General features: G+C 36.1%; 2 protein-coding genes across 3 annotated transcripts; both read right to left on the reverse strand.

Annotated features, from left to right (window-relative positions):
* Positions 1 to 15,902: 15,902 nt before the first annotated feature.
* Positions 15,903 to 17,766, reverse strand: LOC112705645 (gibberellin-regulated protein 11). The gene is made up of 3 exons (XM_025756530.3): positions 16,656 to 17,766; positions 16,525 to 16,567; positions 15,903 to 16,430 (listed from the first exon to the last, which is right to left on the reverse strand). Exons 1-3 carry the CDS (start codon positions 16,737 to 16,739, stop codon positions 16,249 to 16,251), a joined length of 309 nt encoding a protein of 102 aa, XP_025612315.1. The 5' UTR covers positions 16,740 to 17,766; the 3' UTR covers positions 15,903 to 16,248.
* Positions 17,767 to 20,732: 2,966 nt separating this feature from the next.
* Positions 20,733 to 22,076, reverse strand: LOC112708301 (snakin-2). 2 transcript variants are annotated; one of them, XM_025760490.3, is made up of 3 exons: positions 21,538 to 22,076; positions 21,370 to 21,418; positions 20,733 to 21,256 (listed from the first exon to the last, which is right to left on the reverse strand). In XM_025760490.3, exons 1-3 carry the CDS (start codon positions 21,613 to 21,615, stop codon positions 21,075 to 21,077), a joined length of 309 nt encoding a protein of 102 aa, XP_025616275.1. In that variant the 5' UTR covers positions 21,616 to 22,076; the 3' UTR covers positions 20,733 to 21,074. The 2 variants fall into 2 exon arrangements, with proteins under 2 accessions (XP_025616275.1, XP_025616274.1); XM_025760489.2 differs by having other exon boundaries at positions 21,370 to 21,421; positions 21,538 to 21,795.
* Between the last annotated feature and the right edge of the window lie 291 nt (positions 22,077 to 22,367).

Raw genomic sequence — 22,367 nt, forward strand, 5'->3', positions numbered from 1 at the left:
TTGGAGATGCTCCATCTTCTGAATCTCTGCTTTCCTACTGTCTTCTTCTTCAAGCACGCAAGGCTCCTTCCATGGCAAGCTGTATGCAAGGGTTTCACTGTTGTCAGTGGCTACCTCCCATCCTCTCAGTGGAAATGTTCAACGCACCCTGTCACGGCACGGCTATCCATCTGTCGGTTCTCAATCAGGCCGGAATAGAATCCAGTGATTCTTTTGCGTCTGTCACTAACGCCCTGCCTTCAGGAGTTTGAAGCTCGTCACAGTCATTCAGTCATTGAATCCTACTCAGAATACCACAAACAAGGTTTAGACTTCCGGATTCTCTTGAATGCCGCCATCAGTTCTAGCTTATACCACGAAAATTCCGGTTAAAGAATCCAAGAGATATCTACTTAATCTAAGGTAGAACGGAGGTGGTTGTCAGGCACACGTTCATAGTTGAGAATGATGATGATTGTCACGGATCATCACATTCATCCGATTTAAGAACAAGTGATATCTTAGAATGGAAGCAAGCATGATTGAATGAAAAACAGTAGTAATTGCATTAATCCATCAAGACACAGCAGAGCTCCTCACCCCCAACCATGCGGTTTAGAGACTCATGCCGTGGAGAGTACACAAAGAAATGTGTAAAGTGTCATGAGGTACAGATACAATGTCAAAAGATCCTATTAATAGTGAGCTAGTAACCTAGGGTATACAGAAATGAGTAAATGACGTAAAAATCCACTCCTGGGTCCACTTAGTGTGTGCTTGGGCTGAGTATTGAATCTTTCATGTGTAGAGACTAATTCTGGAGTTAAACGCCAGCTTTCATGCCAGTTTGGGCGTTTAACTCCAATTTTTATGCCAGTTCCAGCGTTAAACGCTGGAATTTCTGAGGCTGTTTTGCCACGCCGGTTTGGGCCATCAAATCTCGGGCAAAGTATGGACTATTACATATTGCTGGAAAGCCCAGGATGTCTACTTTCCAATGCCGTTGAGAGCGCGCCAATTGGGCTTCTGTATCTCCAAAAAATCCACTTCGAGTGCAGGGAGGTCAGAATCCAACAGCATCTGCAGTCCTTTTCAGTCTCTGAATCAGATTTTTGCTCAGGACCCTCAATTTCAGCCAGAAAATACCTGAAATCACAGAAAAATACAAAAACTCATAGTAAAGTCCAGAAAAGTGAATTTTAACTAAAAACTAATAAAAATATACTAAAAACTAACTAGATCATACTAAAAACATACTAAAAACAATGCCAAAAAGCGTATAAATTATCCGCTCATCACAACACCAAACTTAAATTGTTGCTTGTCCCCAAGCAACTGAAAATCAAAATAGGATAAAAAGAAGAGAATATACTAAAGACTCCAAAATATCAAGGAAACTTAGCTCCAATTAGATGAGCGGGACTAGTAACTTTTTGCTTCCGAACAGTTTTGGCATCTCACTCTATCCTTTGAAGTTCAGAATGATTGGCATCTATAAGAACTCAGAACTCAGATAATGTTATTGATTCTCCTAGTTAAGTATAATGATTCTTGAACATAGCTAGTGTATGAGCCTTGGCTGTGGCCCAAAGCACTCTGTCTTCCAGTATTACCACCGGATACATACATGCCACAGACACATAATTGGGTGAACCTTTTCAGATTGTGACTCAGCTTTGCTAGAGTCCCCAATTAGAGGTGTCCAGGGTTCTTAAGCACACTCTTTTTGCCTTGGATCACAACTTTATTTCTTTTGTTTTCTTTCTTTCTCTCTTTTTTTTTCGAATTTTTTTTTTTGCTTTTTCTTGCTTCAAGAATCAATTTGATGATTTTTTTCAGATCCTCAATAACAGTTCTCTTTTTCCTTCATTCTTTCAAGAGCCAACAATTTTAACATTCTCAAAACAGCAAATTCAAAACACATATGCACTGTTCAAGCATTCATTCGGAAAAACAAAAATCATTGTCACCACATCAAACTAATTCAACTAGTTTCAAGGATAATTTCGAAATCCTGTACTTCTTGTTCTTTTGTGATTAGAGCATTTTTCATTTAAGAGAGGTGATGGATTCATAGGGCATTCATAGCTTTAAGACATGAATTTTAAATTTTATTAATTATGAATTAAGAACAAGACTCAAAAATAGATATAAGATGAGACTAAAAAAAATAGAAAACAAAAAAATTCAGATAGGCTCCTAATGATAGAGGTTTTCACAGAGTTAGGACTCAACAACCTTGATTTTGAGAAGTGGATGCTCCCTCAACTTGAGAGGAGAGCTTTTGGCGTTTTAACTCTTGGAGTTCACGCCCCTGCTTTTCTTGTTCCTTCAGCAATTTGCAGAGCATGCAGTTCTTATTCTGCTGTTCTTCCTTCAGTTGCTCCATAGTCTCTTGCAACTTGGTGATAGATGCTTCTAGGCTGGCCCAGTAGCCAATTTCAAGGAATTCAGGGAGGAACTCCTGCGCCCTCCTTTTGATAGAGTTGTCTTGCATTTGTCCTTCCATTGACTTCTTGGTAATTGGATGTTCAATGGGTATGAATTCATCTACTCCCATCTTTACCCCAGCCTCTTTACAGAGCAAGGAGATCAAGCTTGGGTAAGCTAGTTTGGCTTCAGTGGAATTCTTATTTGCAATTGTGTAGATCTCACAAGCAATCACATGATGAACCTCCACTTCTTTTCCAAGCATAATGCAATGAATCATCACTGCTCTCTTGATAGTGACCTCAGAACGGTTGCTAGTGGGTAGTATGGAATGCCCAATAAAGTCTAGCCAAGCTCTTGTAATTGGTTTGAGGTCTCCCCTCTTGAGTTGGTTTGGGACACCCTTAGAATTGGTTATCCACTTAGTTCCAGGGAGGCATATGTCCTCTAGAACTTGATCCAACCCTTTATCTGCTCTCACCATTCTCCTATTAAAGGATTCAGGATCATCTTGCAGTTGAGGCAATTTGAAGATTTCTCTTATTTTGTCCAGATGGAAGTACATAACTTTCCCTCTGACCATGGTTCTGTAGGTATGGTAAGCAGTTCCAGTCATTCTCTGCTTATCTGTTAGCCACAGATTTGAGTAGAATTCCTGAACCATATTCCTTCCAACCTTTATTTCAGGATTGGTTAGAACTTCCCATCCTCTGTTTCGAATTTGCTCTTGGATCCCCGGATATTCATCTTCTTTCAGATCAAATTTAACTTCCGGGATCACTGACCTCAGGCCCATTATTTTGTGATAATGGTCTTCATGTTCTTTGGTTAAGAACTTCTCTTGATTCCAAAGATTCTTTGGATTATTCTCTTTCTTTCCTCTTAAATTGGTTTGTTTTCCTTTAGGGGCCATGATCTTGATGAATCTTGGCTTAGTGATCACGGAAAAGCACACCAAACTTAGAGGTTTGCTTGTCCTCAAGCAAAAGAAAGGAAAAGAAGAGAAAGAGGAGAAGAGCAAATTCGAATGGTGTGGGGGAATGAAGGGCCGAACGTGTTTTTATAAAGGGGGGGAAAGGAGATTTCGAAAAAAAAATTGAAAGGAGATTTGAGAAGATATGGAGATAATTTGAGAGAAGGGTGAGTTTTTGAATAAGATTTGAGATTGATTTGAGAGAGATTTGAAGAATGATTTTAATTTTTTAAAGATTTGAAAGTGAATGATGAAAGGTTGAAATGTGTTTTTGTAGAAAAGTATGGGTAAGAAAAGGAAAGTTTGAAAAAATTTGATTTGAAAACAAAATCTTGGTCCCCCCACCTTTCTGGCGTTAAACGCCCAGAATGGCATCCATTCTGGCGTTTAACGCCCATTTGTTGCCCATTGTGGGCGTTTAACGCCCAGCCAGGTGCCCTGGCTGGCGTTAAACGCCAGAATTCCTTTATCACTTGGCGTTTTGCTAAACGCCCAGGATGCTGCACACCTGGCATTAAACGCCCAGAATGGTGCCCATTCTGGCGTTTAACGCCCAAAATGGCACCTATACTGGCGTTAAACGCCCAGAATGGTGCCCATTCTGGCGTTTAACGCCCAAAATGCCCCTTACTGGCGTTTTTTCGCCAGTAAGCTCTTTTTCTCTGCTTTTTGCATTGAATCCTTCTGTAACTCTGTGAACTCCTTCATTTTTGATACTTGCCTTTGTAAAATCAAAACATATAACCTGCTAATGACTGGGTTGCCTCCCAGCAAGCGCTTCTTTACTGTCTTTAGCTGGACCTTTACTGAGAATTACTCAAGTCTCAGTTTTGAGCATTCCTGCTCAAAATTGCTTTCAAGATAATGCTTGATTCTTTGTCCATTCACAATGAACTTTTTGTCAGAATCAATATCCTGAAGCTCAACATACCCGTATGGTGATACTCCTGTAATCACATATGGACCCCTCCATCGGGATTTAAGTTTTCCTGGAAACAATCTGAGCCTAGAGTTGAAGAGCAGAACTTTTTGTCCTGGCTCAAAGACTCTGGATGACAACTTCTTGTCATGCCACTTCTTTGCCTTTTCCTTATAAATTTTTGCATTTTCAAAGGCATTGAGTCTGAACTCCTCTAGCTCATTTAGCTGGAGCAATCTTTTTTCACCAGCTAACTAAGCATCCATGTTTAGGAATCTGGTTGCCCAGTAGGCTTTATGTTCCAGTTCCACGGGCAGATGACAGGCCTTCCCATACACCAGTTGGTATGGAGAGGTTCCTATAGGAGTCTTGAATGCTGTTCTGTATGCCCACAGAGCATCATCCAAGCTCTTTGCCCAATCCTTTCTTCGGGCTATCACAGTCCATTCTAGGATTCTTTTTAGCTCTCTGTTAGAGACTTCAGCTTGCCCATTTGTCTGTGGATGATACGGAGTTGCCACTTTGTGGCTAATTCCATATCTAACCATAGCAGAGTATAGCTGTCTATTGCAGAAATGAGTGCCCCCGTCACTGATTAGTACTCTGGGAACACCAAACCTGCTGAAAATGTGTTTCTGGAGGAATTTTAGCACGGTCTTGGTATCATTAGTGGGTGTAGCAATTGCTTCTACCCACTTAGATACATAGTCCACTGCCACCAGAATGTAAGTGTTTGAGTATGATGGTGGGAATGGCCCCATGAAGTCAATTCCCCATACATCAAACAATTCTATCTTTAATATCCCTTGTTGAGGCATGGCATATCCGTGAGGCAAGTTACCAGCTCTTTGGCAACTGTCACAGTTACGCACAAACTCTCGGGAATCTTTATAGAGAGTAGGCCAGTAGAAGCCACATTGGAGGACTTTAGTGGCTGTTCGCTCACTTCCAAAATGTCCTCCATACTGTGATCCATGGCAATGCCATAGGATCCTTTGTGCTTCTTCTCTGGGTACACATCTGCGGATCATTCCGTCTGCACATCTCTTAAAGAGATATGGTTCATCCCATAGGTAGTACTTGGCATCTGAAATTAATTTCTTTCTGTGCACTCTGCTGTACTCCTGGGTATGAACCTCACAGCTTTATAATTTGCAATATCTGCAAACCATGGAGCTTCCTGAATGGCAAAGAGTTGCTCATCTGGAAAAGTCTCAGAGATCTCAGTAGAAAGGAGGGACGTCCCAGCTACTGGTTCTATTCGGGACAGATGATCAGCTACTTGGTTCTCTGTCCCTTTTCTGTCTCTTATTTCTATATCAAACTCTTGCAGAAGCAACACCCATCTTATAAGCCTGGGTTTTGAATCCTGCTTTGTGAGTAAGTATTTAAGAGCAGCATGGTCAGTGTACACAACCACTTTGGATCCCACTAGATAGGATCTAAACTTGTCAATGGCATAGACCACTGCAAGTAACTCTTTTTCTGTGGTTGTGTAGTTCTTCTGTGCGTCATTTAGAACACGGCTGGCATAATAAATGACGTGCAGAAGCTTGTTATGCCTCTGTCCCAACACTGCACCAATGGCATGGTCACTGGCATCACACATTAGTTCAAATGGCAATGTCCAATCTGGTGCAGAGATGACTGGTGCTGTGACCAGCTTAGCTTTCAGGGTCTCAAATGCCTGCAGACACTGTGTGTCAAACACAAATGGTGTGTCAACAGCTAGCAGGTTACTCAAAGGTTTTGCAATTTTCGAAAAATCCTTTATAAACCTTCTGTAGAATCCTGCATACCCCAGAAAGCTTCTGATTGCCTTAACATTGGCAGGTGGTGGTAATTTTTCAATTACTTCTACCTTTGCTTTATCCACCTCTATTCCCTTGCTTGAAATTTTGTGCCCAAGGACAATTCCCTCAGTCACCATAAAGTGACATTTCTCCCAGTTTAAAACTAGGTTAGTCTCTTGGCACCTTTTCAGGACAAGTGCTAGGTGATTAAGACAGGAGCTGAATGAGTCTCCATATACTGAGAAGTCATCCATGAAGACTTCCAGAAATTTCTCTACCATATCTGAGAAGATAGAGAGCATGCACCTCTGAAAGGTTGCAGGTGCATTGCACAGACCAAAAGGCATCCTCCTGTAGGCAAACACGCCAGAAGGGCAAGTAAATGTTGTTTTCTCTTGGTCCTGAGGATCTACTGCAATTTGGTTGTAACCTGAATAGCCATCCAAAAAGCAGTAATAATCATGACCAGCTAGTCTTTCTAGCATTTGGTCTATGAATGGTAAAGGAAAATGATCCTTTCTGGTGGCTGTATTGAGCCTTCTGTAGTCAATACACATACGCCACCCTGTGACTGTTCTTGTAAGAACCAGTTCATTTTTTTCATTATGAACCACTGTCATGCCTCCCTTTTTGGGGACAACTTGGACAGGGCTCACCCAAGGGCTATCAGAAATAGGATAAATAATCCCAGCCTCTAGTAATTTAGTGACCTCTTTCTGCACCACCTCCTTCATGGCTGGATTTAGCCTCCTTTGTGGTTGGACCACTGGTTTGGCATTATCCTCCAACAGGATCTTGTGCATGCATCTAGCTGGGCTAATGCCCTTAAGATCACTTATGGACCACCCAAGAGCTGTCTTGTGTATCCTTAGCACTTGAATCAGTGCTTCCTCTTCCTGTGGATTTAAAGCAGAGCTTATAATCACTGGAAAAGTGTCACCCTCTCCCAGAAATGCATACTTCAGGGATGGTGGTAGTGGTTTGAGTTCAGGTTTGGGAGGCTTATCCTCCTCCTGAGGAATTTTCGAAAATTCCTTTGTTTCCTCCGGTTCTTCTTGATCAGGTTGAGTATCTTTGAAGATGTCCTCAAGCTCTGATTCTAGGCTTTCAGTCATATTGATCTCTTCTACCAGAGAGTCAATAATGTCAGCGCCCATGCAGTCATTTGGTGTGTCTGGATGCTGCATAGCTTTTACAGCATTCAACTTGAACTCATCTTCATTGACTCTCAGGGTTACTTCCCCTTTTTGTACATCAATGAGAGTTCGTCCAGTTGCTAGGAAAGGTCTTCCTAGAATGAGAGTTGCACTCTTGTGCTCCTCCATTTCCAGCACCACAAAGTCAGTTGGAAAGGCGAATGGTCCAACTTTGACAATCATATCCTCTATTATGCCAGATGGATATTTAATGGAGCCATCAGCAAGTTGGAGGCATATCCGGGTTGGTTTGACTTCTCCAGTCAACCCAAGCTTTCTGATAGTGGATGCAGGTATTAGATTGATGCTTGCTCCAAGATCACATAGGGTTGTCTTGGTGCAGGCACCTTCTAATGTGCATGGTATCATAAAGCTTCCTGGATCTTGAAGCTTTTCTGGTAAGCTTTTTAGAATGACTGCACTGCATTCTTCAGTGAGAAACACTTTTTCAGTTTCTCTCCAATCCTTCTTATGACTTAAGATTTCTTTCATGAACTTAGCATAAGAAGGTATTTGCTCAAGTGCCTCTGCAAACGGAATCTTTATTTCAAGAGTCCTTAGATAGTCTACAAAGCGGGCAAATTGCTTATCCTGTTCCGCTTGACGGAGTTTTTGAGGATAAGGCATCTTGGCTTTATAGTCTTCAACCTTAGATGCTGCAGGTTTATTCCTTACAGAAGTGGTTGAAGAAGCCTTGTTAGAGGGATTACTGTCAGCACTCTCAGGTGTCTGATCTTCCCTTTGTGTCTGAACGCCAGGATTGGGTGGAAAATGGGCGTTTAACGCCAACTTTTCCCCCTTTTCTGGCGTTTGAACGCCAGAACTGGGCAAGGAATGGGCGTTTAACGCCAACTTTCCTTCCCTCTCTGGCGTTTGAACGTCAAAAGTATTCCTCTCTGGGCTCTTACTGTCCTCAAAGGGATTTTGAACAGTGGGTTGGTTATCCTCTGTCAATTGTTCCTTATTTGGCCTTTTGCTCTTTTGAGCAGTGTTATTCAGTGTCTTCCCACTCCTCAGTTGAACTGCTTGACATTCCTCTGTTATCTGTTTAGATATTTGCTATTTTTCTTGATTCAACTGCAGTTCTATATTCTTGTTAGCAACTTTAGTTTCATGGAGCATCTCTTTAAATTCTGCTAACTGTTCTGTCATCAGGAGCAATTGTTGATTAAGCTCAATCATCTGTTCTTGAGGATTAGGGTCAGTGACTACTGTCATGACTTCCTCTTTTGGAGAGAACTCATTGCTAGAGTACAAATATTGATTTCTAGCAACAGTGTCTATAAGCTCTTGAGCTTCTTCAATTGTCTTCCTCATGTGGATAGATCCACCAGCTGAGTGGTCTAAAGACATCTGAGCTTTTTCTGTAAGCCCATAGTAGAAGATGTCTAACTGTACCCACTCTGAAAACATTTCAGAGGGGCATTTTCTTAGCATACCTCTATACCTCTCCCAGGCATTATAAAGGGATTCATTATCCTCTTGTTTAAAGCCTTGGATGTCCAGCCTTAGCTGTGTCATCCTCTTTGGAGGGTAAAAGTGATTCAGGAATTTGTCTGATAACTGTTTCCATGTCTTTATGCTTGCTATAGGTTGGTTATTCAACCACCTTTTAGCTTGATCTTTTACAGCAAATGGAAACAGTAATAGTCTGTAGACATCCTGATCCACCTCTTTATCATGTACTGTGTCAGCAATTTGTAAGAACTGTGCCAGAAACTCAGTAGGCTCTTCCTGTGGAAGATCGGAATACTGGCAATTTTGCTGCACTATGATAATGAGTTGAGGATTTAGCTCAAAGCTGCTTGCTTTGATGGGAGGTGTACAGATGCTACTCCCATATGCAGCTGTAATGGGGTTAGCATATGACCCCAGAGTCCTTCTGGACTGATCAATCCCACTTAGGTCCATAATGGATAAAGGGAAATGATATGGATTGCAAATAGATAAATTTTGTTTTTTTTTTTGAGTTAAACGAAAAAAATAAAATAAAAAAAGAAGATAAAATAAAAATTCGAAAATTAAAAAGAAAATAAGATCAAAGCAAATTGAGAACTGAATCAATTAGTCAATTAAAAAGATTTTGAAGATAGCAATTAAAAAGATATGATTGAAAAATTTTTATGAAAAAGATTTGATTTTTGAAATGAGGAAAGAGAAAAACAACAATATGACACCAAACTTAAAATTTTTAGAAAATCAAACACTAATTTTTCGAAAATTTTAAGGGAAAAACACAAAGAGGACACCAAACTTAGAATTTTTACGGATCAAAAAGGGACTAAGGACATGCAAATTCGAAAATTAAAAGAAAAACAAAAGCATGCAATTGACACCAAACTTAAAATATGAAACTAGACTCAACTAAAAGACTCTAAACCAACAAAAATAAAACAGTCCTAATCTAAGCAACAAGATAAGCCGTCAGTTGTCCAAACTCGAACAATCCCCGGCAACGGCGCCAAAAACTTGGTGCACGAAATTGCAATCACACTTTTGCAATCCCGCACAACTAACCAGCAAGTGCACTGGGTCGTCCAAGTAATACCTTACGTGAGTAAGGGTCGATCCCACGGAGATTGTCGGATTGAAGCAAGCTATGGTTATCTTGTAAATCTTAGTCAGGATATCAGAAATTATCAGGATTGATAGTGAAAAGTAAAAGAACATGAAATAAGTACTTGTTTTGCAGTAATGGGGAATAGATTGAGGTTTTGGAGATGCTCCATCTTCTGAATCTCTGCTTTCCTACTGTCTTCTTCTTCAAGCACGCAAGGCTCCTTCCATGGCAAGCTGTATGCAAGGGTTTCACCGTTGTCAGTGGCTACCTCCCATCCTCTCAGTGGAAATGTTCAACGCACCCTGTCACGGCACGGCTATCCATCTGTCAGTTCTCAATCAGGCCGGAATAGAATCCAGTGATTCTTTTGCGTCTGTCACTAACGCCCCGCCTTCAGGAGTTTGAAGCTCATCACAATCATTCAGTCATTGAATCCTACTCAGAATACCACAGACAAGGTTTAGACCTTCCGGATTCTCTTGAATGCCGCCATCAGTTCTAGCTTATACCACGAAGATTCCGGTTAAAGAATCCAAGAGATATCTACTTAATCTAAGGTAGAACGGAGGTGGTTGTCAGGCACACGTTCATAGTTGAGAATGATGATGATTGTCACGGATCATCACATTCATCCGATTTAAGAACAAGTGATATCTTAGAATGGAAGCAAACATGATTGAATGAAAAACAGTAGTAATTGCATTAATCCATCAAGACACAGCAGAGCTCCTCACCCCCAACCATGGGGTTTAGAGACTCATGCCGTGGAGAGTACCCAAAGAAATGTGTAAAGTGTCATGAGGTACAGATACAATGTCAAAAGATCCTATTAATAGTGAGCTAGTAACCTAGGGTATACAGAAATGAGTAAATGACGTAAAAATCCACTCCTGGGTCCACTTAGTGTGTGCTTGGGCTGAGCATTGAAGCTTTCATGTGTAGAGACTAATTCTGGAGTTAAACGCCAGCTTTCATGCCAGTTTGGGCGTTTAACTCCAATTTTTATGCCAGTTCCAGCGTTAAACGCTGGAATTTCTGAGGCTGTTTTGCCACGCCGGTTTGGGCCATCAAATCTCGGGCAAAGTATGAACTATTATATGTTGCTGGAAAGCCCAGGATGTCTACTTTCCAATGCCGTTGAGAGCGCGCCAATTGGGCTTCTGTATCTCCAGAAAATCCACTTCGAGTGCAGGGAGGTCAGAATCCAACAGCATCTGCAGTCCTTTTCAGTCTCTGAATCAGATTTTTGCTCAGGACCCTCAATTTCAGCCAGAAAATACCTGAAATCACAGAAAAACACACAAACTCATAGTAAAGTCCAGAAAAGTGAATTTTAACTAAAAACTAATAAAAATATACTAAAAACTAACTAGATCATACTAAAAACATACTAAAAACAATGCCAAAAAGCGTATAAATTATCCGCTCATCAGGTACATAACAATTTATCAATAATAATACCTCATTAGCTTTCCTTTTCTCAAATCATCATCAACATACCACTCCACCAACCCACTCTAGTTATTCTATCCACAGTACATTACAAACCTAAGTCACCGTCTCTAAACTCATAAAATAAAATACCCTTTTTAATCCACCCAATACACTCTCGCTCGTCCCAAAGCCTAAACACTAGTTAGGGAATCTTAAATAAGTGTTTCAGAGGTTTAAAAGACTAGAGGAATAGTTGAAAACTCAAAAATATAATTTTTTGCAAAACAGAGTTGTCATACGTACGCATGCCTTCTGCGTACGCATGGATGTTGAAATTGCATGTGCCGTGTACGCGAGCATTTAAACAGAATGGCCAGCCCGCATCGCGTGCACCTACCGCGTATGCGAGATTTTCAAAAATGCCAATGTCGCGTACGTAAGTCAGTGCCGCATACGCAAGAGTATTGGGTAGCGCCCTATACTCACATCATGTGACACTGCCGCGTACGCATGCATACCAGATTCAGAAAAGCTGTTTTGTTGCAGAAAACTTAATTTTTTGACCAAATTTCAAACGCGCATAACTTTTTTGTTAAAAATTATTTCTATCCATTTTTCGAATGTCATAAACTAAACAAACCCAATTTCATTAAAAACTGGTTTCACAAAATTTGAGGATCTGGAAACCAAGTTATGCCCCATCGAAGTTGGTTAAATAGATTTTTAGTAAAATCCTCTAGTTTCCAAAACTCTCAAACCAAGTCAATATTTACCATACCAATCTCAATACTATACACTTTTACACATATCAATTACTCCTCAATTATTTTTCAATCATCCAAACCTAATTTACCATACTTCTCAAATAAATCACCCTTATCCTCTATTATCAACTACCTTCACATTCTTACCTCTTCAATCATCATCCAAATTCAAAAATTATAATCAATCATCACCAAAAATCAGAATTTACCATTCATTCTATAGCCTCATAACAAATCTTAATCATATACATCAATTTCATTCACATGCTCATATCAAACCTCCATTCCACTAGTCACACACATTCTATTAACCAAAGCATGCAATTCAGACCCATCTTAAAGGCTACTAGCATAAATTTCGCATAATATTACATATTACCTAAAGAAAACCGAAATCATACCTTAGCCGATTTTTCCCAAGCTTTCAAACAAGCCACCAAACCAAGTCAACAAGTTCTAGCTATCAAAGCTTAATTCCAAGTACTCCAATTTGCCAATTCAAACTCCAATCAATATGAATTCAAACTAATTTCAAGCAATATACTCAACATCAACACTAAGGTTCATAAAATCAACAAACTACAAGGGTTTAGAGTTTTCTCACCTTACCTACTGGTACCTGGGGTAAAACCCAACAATCACCCAAGCTAGATTATACCTAAACAACCAAAATCATGAAAATCTCAATTTCTCCAAAACCAAAATTTGAATTTGTGTTAGGACAGAAAACTGGAGCAAGGGATTCGAGTTACTCATCACTTTGTTTAGATAAAATTAAAGAGCTCGGCAAGATGAACGCGTGGCCACAAATAGTGCGGCGATCGGAGCCTTGGATCAAAAGTTATGATCCCAGGAAGAAGAAGATGAATAATGACAAAAAGGGTTTCACTCTCTTCTTCACAATCTCAGCATGCCTCTCTCCCTCAATGTAAATAATGTGGCTGGAATGCCTCATGATCAAGCTTATGAACTGTGGGATTGTGCCCAACTTGGGCCTAGTTGAGTGTTTGGATCGTTTTGGTCTAACTTCGAGCCAAAATCTTTAAAATAAGTGCTTGGTTTCTATTCTAATTAGTTTTTATTTTCTCAAATTATAAAAATTTAATTTCTTAATTTTATTTACCCATTAATTGAATTTTTAACCTATTCCGGATAATTTAATTATATTTATTTTATTTTAATTAAACGGCTAATTAATTTTCTGATTCTTATAGCTTTAACCTTTTTGGTCCTCTATGGAATGATATCCTGGATGAGTGGATCAGAATATAACATCCAATCAACCTGTTGAGATACCAAAAAATATGATATACACAAAGAAACATGATATAAGATTCAAATGTAAGTTCAAATATTACTTACATTGTAAATACTGATGCCATTGAGGATACGTTTTTACTGTCGAAGCCTTGTCTCTACTCTGTCGTTAAGTGGTTCCAACCCCACCCACCTATAATATCACGAGTATTTAGAAATCATATAATTATAAACACTAACTTAAGAAATAACAAAGCGAGACACACAAGGCAAGAGTACCTTTCGATCAGCATAAATTGGCGCTGGTCAAAACCATCGGGTTGACACAAAGGTATATGATGATATGCCTAAGAGAGAAATAATCCACAACATCCATCCACGTTCTGCTGTCTATAATCTGCGGCACAGCACATTTGGCGATACAGCCACGCCAGTGCAGCTGAACTAACCTCTCACATCAGTTAAGGTCCTCCAATAGAGGCAGTCACCTCATGTGAACGCGAGAGTCAAACGTGCCTGGAAACAAAATGTCTCCAATGATTTGCATGATGTGTCTTCTTGTCTACTGCAGCAGGCGCTCCTCTGTTAGCTGGGCCTCTAATTGCCCACAAATAATATCACGAAACCATGTGAGATTGAAATCTACTTGCTCAGTGACTGTCTGTCATTGGGTCCCGGTACAACACTTAACAGTTGCTGATAGAGGTCCTCAATAAAACATTCCTTATAGAACTTCTCCCATCCACCGATGCAGCCGCTAACTGGATCTCCATCCATGTTGAGTCCCAATTGATACGCCAAGTCCAACAAGATGATAGTCATCTCCCTACAGGACAGGTGAAAAGTATGACACTTAGGATGCCATCTCTCGATCAAAGCAGAGACCAGTGTCCAGTCATGGTCTCACTCTAATATATATGCCACATGCTCAAATCCAACGCATCTAAGGTGTGTCCTGGTTTTCTTGGGTAGACGCGGCGTAGTAAATTCTTTGTCATACACAAGATTCAGAGACCTAAACGAAAAAAAATTAATGAGGCAGATAAAATGGAGGACACAAGTAATAATAAGATAAATTTTAAACATATAAAAAACATAAATTATAAGGTATACCACTCAACCAAGTCTACTAGCAATATGGTCAAACCAATCTTGTCTATAAAGAGTATCCTTGTAGCCTAACATGTTTTGTGCCATCAAACTACACTATAATAAAAATAGATTAGAATAAACTAATTTAAAATTAACTAACTTTTTATCCAACATATTAAAAATAAATCCAAATACCTATCATATATAATTTAATTCTAAACTATAATTAATTCAAATAAAATACTAATCTAAATAAAATTTTACATTAACTAACATCTATTAATCTCCTAGCTACCACAACTACATAATCGTTTAACATTATCTAATATAACATGGCTTTAAGTTAAATATACCACTATTTATTTTATCTAACAATAGAATACTATTTTTATAATAATTACTTTCACATGGAATTCATTCTAACTAAATAAATATATTAACATTATAATATAATAAAGAATAAATTAACTTTAAAAGGAATAAAAGAACAAAATTACTTAGAGTTGACAAATTATAAAGATAAGAAAGTCGAAAAGAGTCAAAGTAAAAAGTAAGAGAGGATAAAAGTGAAGAACGGAGAATAAAAAGTAAAAAGTAAAAATTGAAGAAAGACCACAGATTTATATATTTAGACGAACTTGATCAAAGTTCACCAAAGAGTACGATAAATTTTATGAATTATATAAAGCTTACCAAAAAATATGGCGAACCTTGTAAAAAAAACGAGGTTTGTTGAGAAGAATGACAAACTTGTTCCAGATACTAAAAAAAATTAAATATAAAAAAATAAAGTGAGATTTATTTTTATTTGAAAATAAAATAATTTTTATTTTATTCCAGAAAAAATCAAAATCTAACTTTGCACTTTAGCCAGTGAAATGCAATATTTTTATTTCAAATTTTCTCTTCATACATAGTGTTCACCATATAAAATAGAGACTGTATTGTATAGACATTTATCTTCCAATATCCACATCAACAACAACAAATTAAATTCTTATCTCATTCTATAAGTAAATCTGTTACATGTCTATCTTATATTTCATCCATTTTTTTAATTAAATATTCTGTGAATTTTTTTTACATATCCAAAGCATTCATAATGTAAAAAATATTATATATATATATATAATTCATATTAATAATTACATTAAATTAGTATTCAATATACCTTTAGCTATAATCAATTTTAATTTCTTAATTTAAATTTTAAATTTTAAATATTTGAATCACCAATCGAAATAAAACCAATTAAAAAATTAATTAACTGTCAACACGGATAATTAAAATAAACAATTATTCAGTAATTAATAATACTATTTAAATTAATCTTTATATTAACAAATAGGAGGACATGTAAATATAAAATTCTACCAATTTTATCTTTAAAAACACACACACTGCACACTGAACCCTTCTGAACCTCCGTTTCTGTATATATAGCCCTCGAACATTGGTTGTATGAACAGTCAATTAGATAGCTTTAACTAGAAGCTAAACCGAAATTCATAATGTAAGATATTATATATATCATCAATGCATTATATACAATTGCATTTTATTACAATTTTATCTCTTTAATAGAAATATACAATTAATAAAAAACAACATCTTGTTTGCCCTCCCTCCCATTATAATATAGAAAAAGTCTAGGGCCAACAATTTTATTGATTTTTGGCCAGCATGTAACCAGCAGAGAAAGGTGAGCCATTAGATGAAGTCTCATACTAATTTCACACCATTAAATTATCATTGATGGCTATTTAATGGCTACCAATCACAAAAGTTGCTGGCCCTAGCATTGCTCTTATATATATTTACAATTTCGGATGCATCTATATATAGGTAGTTCTATGGACACTTGCGTTTGCCACCATGGGTGGTTTGGGCGTAATAGCAAGGGCAGGTTTCATAGTTTCCAGAAGTGCCTGGTGGTACGCAGTTACATCTTTGACAGCATGTGTTGCACGATCTCTTGCATAGATTTGGATGCGATGATTTGCTGCATCTAAAATCACATTTCCCTTTGCAATCTGATTAAATTCATCATCAATTTAATTATTATTAACTTTATCTCTTGCATATATATATGCATATTTCGTATTTAACTAATAATTCAATTCGTACCTATCTTTGGACCGGGAACAGCCCCCTCCACTGTTGGTACCTCCTGTATAACACGAAACATATGATCATATATATAATATGAAATTAACTTCATGTTATTGTATAGAAAAAAATCAATGAATGTTTAATACCGATTTATCAGCGGCGTCGACGCTAAGTTGGAGGAGGAGAAAGGATAGAATAAGGGAAGCAGCTAGAAGCTTAGAGAGGGCCATGGCTTATTTTTATTATATATAGTAAGTATATTGCCAAATTAAATAAGAGTTCGAATAATAAATAAATAAATTATTGATAAGTGCGTGGAATGAAGAAACGACAAGAACCCATTGTATTTATACTAAAAGAGAGAAGGCCATAAACCGAAGGGAAGTGTTTTACGAACCTATCATTTTGGATATGCTCCATTTTTTTCTCTCTGTTTCTTGTTTTCCCTTCTCTCTCTTCTTTGTAGGAGAAAACAAAGGTGGTATCCATACAAAGTTGTGGCTTTACTTAACATTTCTCTAAATAAAAGATAGGCGCTAGTATAGCTAGCAATTAATTTAGATATCCAATAGCAGCATTGATTAATATTGGGAACTTATATTTTTGGAATGTATGTAATTAATCCATCCAAGAATATTATTCTTACACATTAGAAATTATTTATTAATCCTTTTTTTAGAAATTAATTAATTAAAAATAAAAATTAGAGTAGTTATTCAAATAAATTCTAAATATTTTTAAAATTAGACACTTTAGTCCCTCAAATTTTAAAATACACAAAACAATCCCTAATATTTAATTTACAGTCTCATTCCATTACTGAAATTTTAACTCGCACTTTTTGTTTTTAATCGTCAACAAATTAATGCCGTAAAGTCTCATATATTTAATAGATATAAATAAAAAAGCTAACGTAATATCCTTTTCTAGTAGAACTACGGTTACTTAAGCGTGGTTTTCGGATGGAGAGAATGTTTATAGCATCAAAAATTAATAAATTTTAATCTCTAAAATTTTTAGTCCTCTCGAATTATTCATATATAATTCTTTTTAAATTAATAATTTTAATTTATAAAATGTTTGGCCTCTTTATCTCAAATTTAATTATTTATATACAAAATCTTTTTATGTATTTTCAAAATAAGTTATAAATTAATTTTGAAAAGGTACTTTTTAAAAAAAATAAACGAATCCTATTTATTTTTACCATACAAGATGTTAATTTAATTCAGTTTAATTTATAGGCACCATATTCCATTATCATTCGTTAACGATAAAAGAGAGAATGAGTTATCACTACAAAAAAATGTTTGTTAAAACGACAGTTTTTTAAAGTAATTACAAAAGCCGTCCTTATTCCCAAAGATAGCATTTTCAAAAAATGTTATAATTTTTGCGCCATTTGGGATATCAAAAATGGCCACAATTTTCATAGTTTAAAATGACGGTTTTCTTCATGTTTAAAATGGTAATTGAAATCACTATTTTAACCAGATAAAATGACAATTTTTTTATGGCGAGCAGCGACGAATACAATGGAGACGCCAACAGCGACGAACTCAAAATGCAGAGAGAAGTAACCAACACAGTGCGAAGAACAGAGAAAGAGATAGAGGTTTAAAGTCCTTCCATTAAGAAGAAAGCAACAAGATGAGATGAACTATGTTAAAAATTAAAACAGAAATGAATGATGATCATCAGATAAATATGCTCAAAAATCTCAAAAATCTTTTATGTCTGAATTAATTATTAGTTCCACAATATAGTGAGAAGCATGATTATTCTAACCAGTTTCATTTTCTATATAACTCATATACCAAATATCCATTAGGGACATGCAAACAAATCCAAACAAGCACTTACAAAACCTACACTCTTTGACTATAGCATTGGAACTAACCAACACAGATAAAATAGTTACAACTTATAATAGTTACAGCATAGCAACAAGGTGCAGAACAAGCTAATAAAGATAACACCTAAAATTAATTATAAATAAAATCAAACAATTCATGCATGCATATAATTCATCAAGTCCAAGTAATCAAACAAACTAGCATCAAAAACTTAGAATTCTTATTATTACTTTATAGTTTAGAATTTAGACATAAACTAAAAGAACTTAGGCATATAACTTCCAACATCATAATCTTACCTGTTCACTGTGACCTTGTGAAAAGTACACAACTCGGTTTTGAACAACTGGTAAAGAAACAAGGGGACCAACACATGCATGCCAAAGTTCTGAATCCAAAATGCACTTTTCTCCTGTAAAGAACAACCATCACAATGCCATGAATATCCAACAGAATGTTCATAACTGCCTTCAACAATCAATTTGGATGTTATTTCTGCTACAATGTTTATACTTCTCCTTATATTTCTTGCTTAACAACTCTGCCTATAAAACAGCAGCAACTGAGAGTTTATTCTTTCAATTACTTAAACTTCAAATTAAATGACATATTTAAAGACAAAAGGAACATACCTCACATTTATCCGCAGATAGCCTTTCTGTAATCTAATTGAGTTACATGAAATTCCTGAAACATTAAGGAAAAGAAAAACAAGGTCACATTTCTCACTATTTTTGCATAAGTAGCTACTTCTCCCAATTTAGAATACGGAGGAGTGGAGCAAAATTCAGCGCGAGAGAACGAAGAACAAGGTGCGAGCAAAAGAACATAGCGGAGCAGAGCTAACCTCGGCGCGAGCAGAAGAACATGGTGGAGTAAAGCAGAACTCGATGCGAGGAGAAAAACACGGCAGAGCAGAAGAAAATGGCGGAGTATAGCAGAACTCGGCGGAGCAGAGAGAAACGCAGAATGCGCGCATCAGTGTTGTGAAACTGGGGAAATTGTGTTAGGGATGGGATTAGGGATTTAGGTTTATTCATGATTTTGATTCTGAACGCCATCCAAGCGTTCGTCTGGGATAGATCGGAGACCAACGCGTCTCTGCAATCAACCATGAAACTCTCACGCACCGCCCGAGCAAGCCTCCATGGAGCTGGCGCATCCACTCAAAAGAACCTTCCAGGACAATGGCGAGAGAAAGGAATGCAGAACGCGAGTCAATGTAGTCAAATTGGGGAAATTGAACTGGGGTTAGGATTTTGATTCTAAGATAGCAGGATTTGAGTTCTGTTTCTAAGTAATAAACTAATAGGAGTGAGGAGTGATGAATCAATTATTGCTTGTGTTTTCTTTCCTGTTTTTGGTTTCGGGGGAATTAAAATATTTGGAGGAAATTAAAATTTGGATGAAAAAAATTTAAGCAACGCTTTTTATCAGAAGTTTATTATATATTTAAAAGCAACTCTTATAAAGCGTGATATATAAATATTATAAATGTTGTTTGTTTAATTTATTAAAACAACATTTTTTATATGTTTTTAAAATTGATCAAAAATAACACTTATTAACAAAGTGTTGTATTAGTTTTATTTTTTTGCAATAAATTTTAAGTAATGTTTTTAACCACTTTAGACAACGCTTTTTAAGTGTTATTTATCGCACATGTTGCAATAGCTCAAAAATGTTGTAGTATTTGAACAAGTCTATGTATATATATTGCTATGTGAATATATACGTATTTTTGTGATTAAGAGATTTAAGTAAAGATCTTTTGTTTTCTTGATTAAAGCTTCGGTCTATGTTCACAAAAGTTTAATATTAAATAAATATAGTATATAATAAAAAAAATTAGAGGTAAGTAACGCTTGAATTTTTAGTACGATCATGAGGTATTAAAAATTAGGGTGTTACATCTTATACACGACGTTTACCAATTCTCTTAAAAAATCTTACCTTTGTCGAGACAATCATCAACGAACTTCTTCGGTTAAATGCTTCATTGTCGATATCACTGTGTCCACCAACAAGTATTATTCAATAATTTATTAGTCCTCTGGTACTGAAGTTAATTAATTATTGTTTTTCTTATTTTTAAATAGTATTATTGATGATAACAATGTTATTTGTACACTAAAATTAACTATTAATTAAAATAAATTATCATATATTTATATATGAATATATATGTTGTTTAATTCATTTTCAACGTATATTTTATATTCTAAAATATATATTATATTAATAACTAATTTTAATATATACTCATCATTATCCATTATTATAGATGGTCAAAAAAAATAAAAAATAATAGAAACATACATCATAACAACTATACATAAATGAAAATTACAAGAAAAGACAATAAAATACATAAGATGAACTTTATTTTTACTCCAAAACAAACACTCACAAGGATTCAACACGCATTATTGAAATCAAAACACAGCTTATTATGTTACAGGACGCTGGTCTCGTGACCACATCATTTCATGACCTCTCATACACATATAATAGCAATTAGCAAACACAAACAAAATAGATAGCAATTAGTTATTAGTCAACAACTTATTGATTAAATCTCATACACGTTTATCTTATTAAAAGTTGAAAGGGGTATATCCGATTATTATCATCCTTAATTGCTTGTCTTCATATTTAATTTGTAGGCAGTTGAGATGATTTCATTTGCATGGAAGCTGCTAATAAGGTTTAAGGGCACTTGCGCCTGCCACCGTGGGTGGTTTGGTTGTAATAACAGGGACACAGTTTTTGGTTGCCGGAAGTGCCCGGTGGTACGCAGTTGCATCTTTGGCAGCATGTTCCACACGCTCTCTTGCACATCCTTTGACGAGATGCTTTGCTGCATCTCACACTGCATGCTCCACTGCAATCTGATCCATGTAACCATCAAGCTATTATATATATCATTTTTTATTCCCTTAAACCTGGCTTAATAATTAGCCTTCGCCTTTTAAATTTAAAATTAAACTTAAATTTATCGTACCTATCTTCTTATTATTAACAGAATCCTCAATTGTCTGCTGGGGTGCCTCCTGCTACATGTTAGGAATGAAAAAGTAAAAGAGAGTATAATCATAGTGAACTAATATTAATTATAATGCAGAAATTAAGAAGGCAAAAAGAAAGTATAAATATAATAATCTTTAATTACCGATTCATAAGCTTCCCCAAGATGGAGGAGGAGAAAAGACACAATAAGGGAAGCAGCTAGAAGCTTAGAGAGAGCCATGACTTAGTATGGTTGTTAAAAAGTAGATATATATATATATATTCTCCTTCACAAGTTCGCAGAATAATGGAAAACAAAGAGTTCTATTTATAGTTAAAAAGAGAAGTCCGTAAACAAAAGAATGCTCTATTATTATTATGGTTAAGATAATTGACTTTAAATCATGTTGTTTGTATATATATTATACAACATAACCAAGTTAGGGGTACATAACAAAACAGCCACTAAGTCACTCGTCCGTATAAATTAAAATACATATTAAAATACTAAATATATATTAAAAATAAATTAAATAATATATATTTATATACAATAAATGTTAGTGGACTGATTTTCTATAAACACATAGTATTTTTATAATAATATTGTATTAAAAGTATAATTTAGCTCTTGAAGAACTCGAACTTTGTTCTTGATGTTTGAAGGCATAGTATACTTTGGATTTTTGGAGAAAAAAAAAATAAAAACATACTTTACACATTCTTAAAAATATATTTTATAATTGGTAAAAACGATATAAAGAAACAATGAGAATACTAAATACTATGAATAATAGAATAAAAAAAATTAAAATCATAAATTAAATTATGAATTAATTATTTTTAATTTCCGATTTTAAAATTTTAAAAATAAAGATTTGTAATTAAAGCAAATCACAATTGGCACATACAGTTACTCTTAGTATCACGCTAATCTCCTATTCTCCATTTGCGATTTTCGAACCACATAGTCACCCCGGCGCCATTGCACTT

The sequence above is a fragment of the Arachis hypogaea genome, chromosome 8, assembly GCF_003086295.3.
Source record: "Arachis hypogaea cultivar Tifrunner chromosome 8, arahy.Tifrunner.gnm2.J5K5, whole genome shotgun sequence".
NCBI classification, from domain to species: Eukaryota; Viridiplantae; Streptophyta; class Magnoliopsida; order Fabales; family Fabaceae; genus Arachis; species Arachis hypogaea.

Excerpts from the sequence above, each read along its gene's own strand:
- LOC112708301 (XM_025760489.2), bottom strand. The coding sequence starts at position 21,615 with ATGGCTCTCTCTAAGCTTCTAGCTGCTTCCCTTATTGTGTCTTTTCTC. Across the intron at positions 21,422-21,537 it reads TTGGGGAAGCTTATGAATCG|CAGGAGGCACCCCAGCAGAC; the intron begins GTAATTAAAGAT and ends CCTAACATGTAG. Across the intron at positions 21,257-21,369 it reads TGTTAATAATAAGAAGATAG|ATTGCAGTGGAGCATGCAGT; the intron begins GTACGATAAATT and ends TACATGGATCAG.
- LOC112705645 (XM_025756530.3), bottom strand. The coding sequence starts at position 16,739 with ATGGCCCTCTCTAAGCTTCTAGCTGCTTCCCTTATTCTATCCTTTCTC. Across the intron at positions 16,568-16,655 it reads TCGACGCCGCTGATAAATCG|GAGGTACCAACAGTGGAGGG; the intron begins GTATTAAACATT and ends CGTGTTATACAG. Across the intron at positions 16,431-16,524 it reads TGTTCCCGGTCCAAAGATAG|ATTGCAAAGGGAAATGTGAT; the intron begins GTACGAATTGAA and ends GAATTTAATCAG.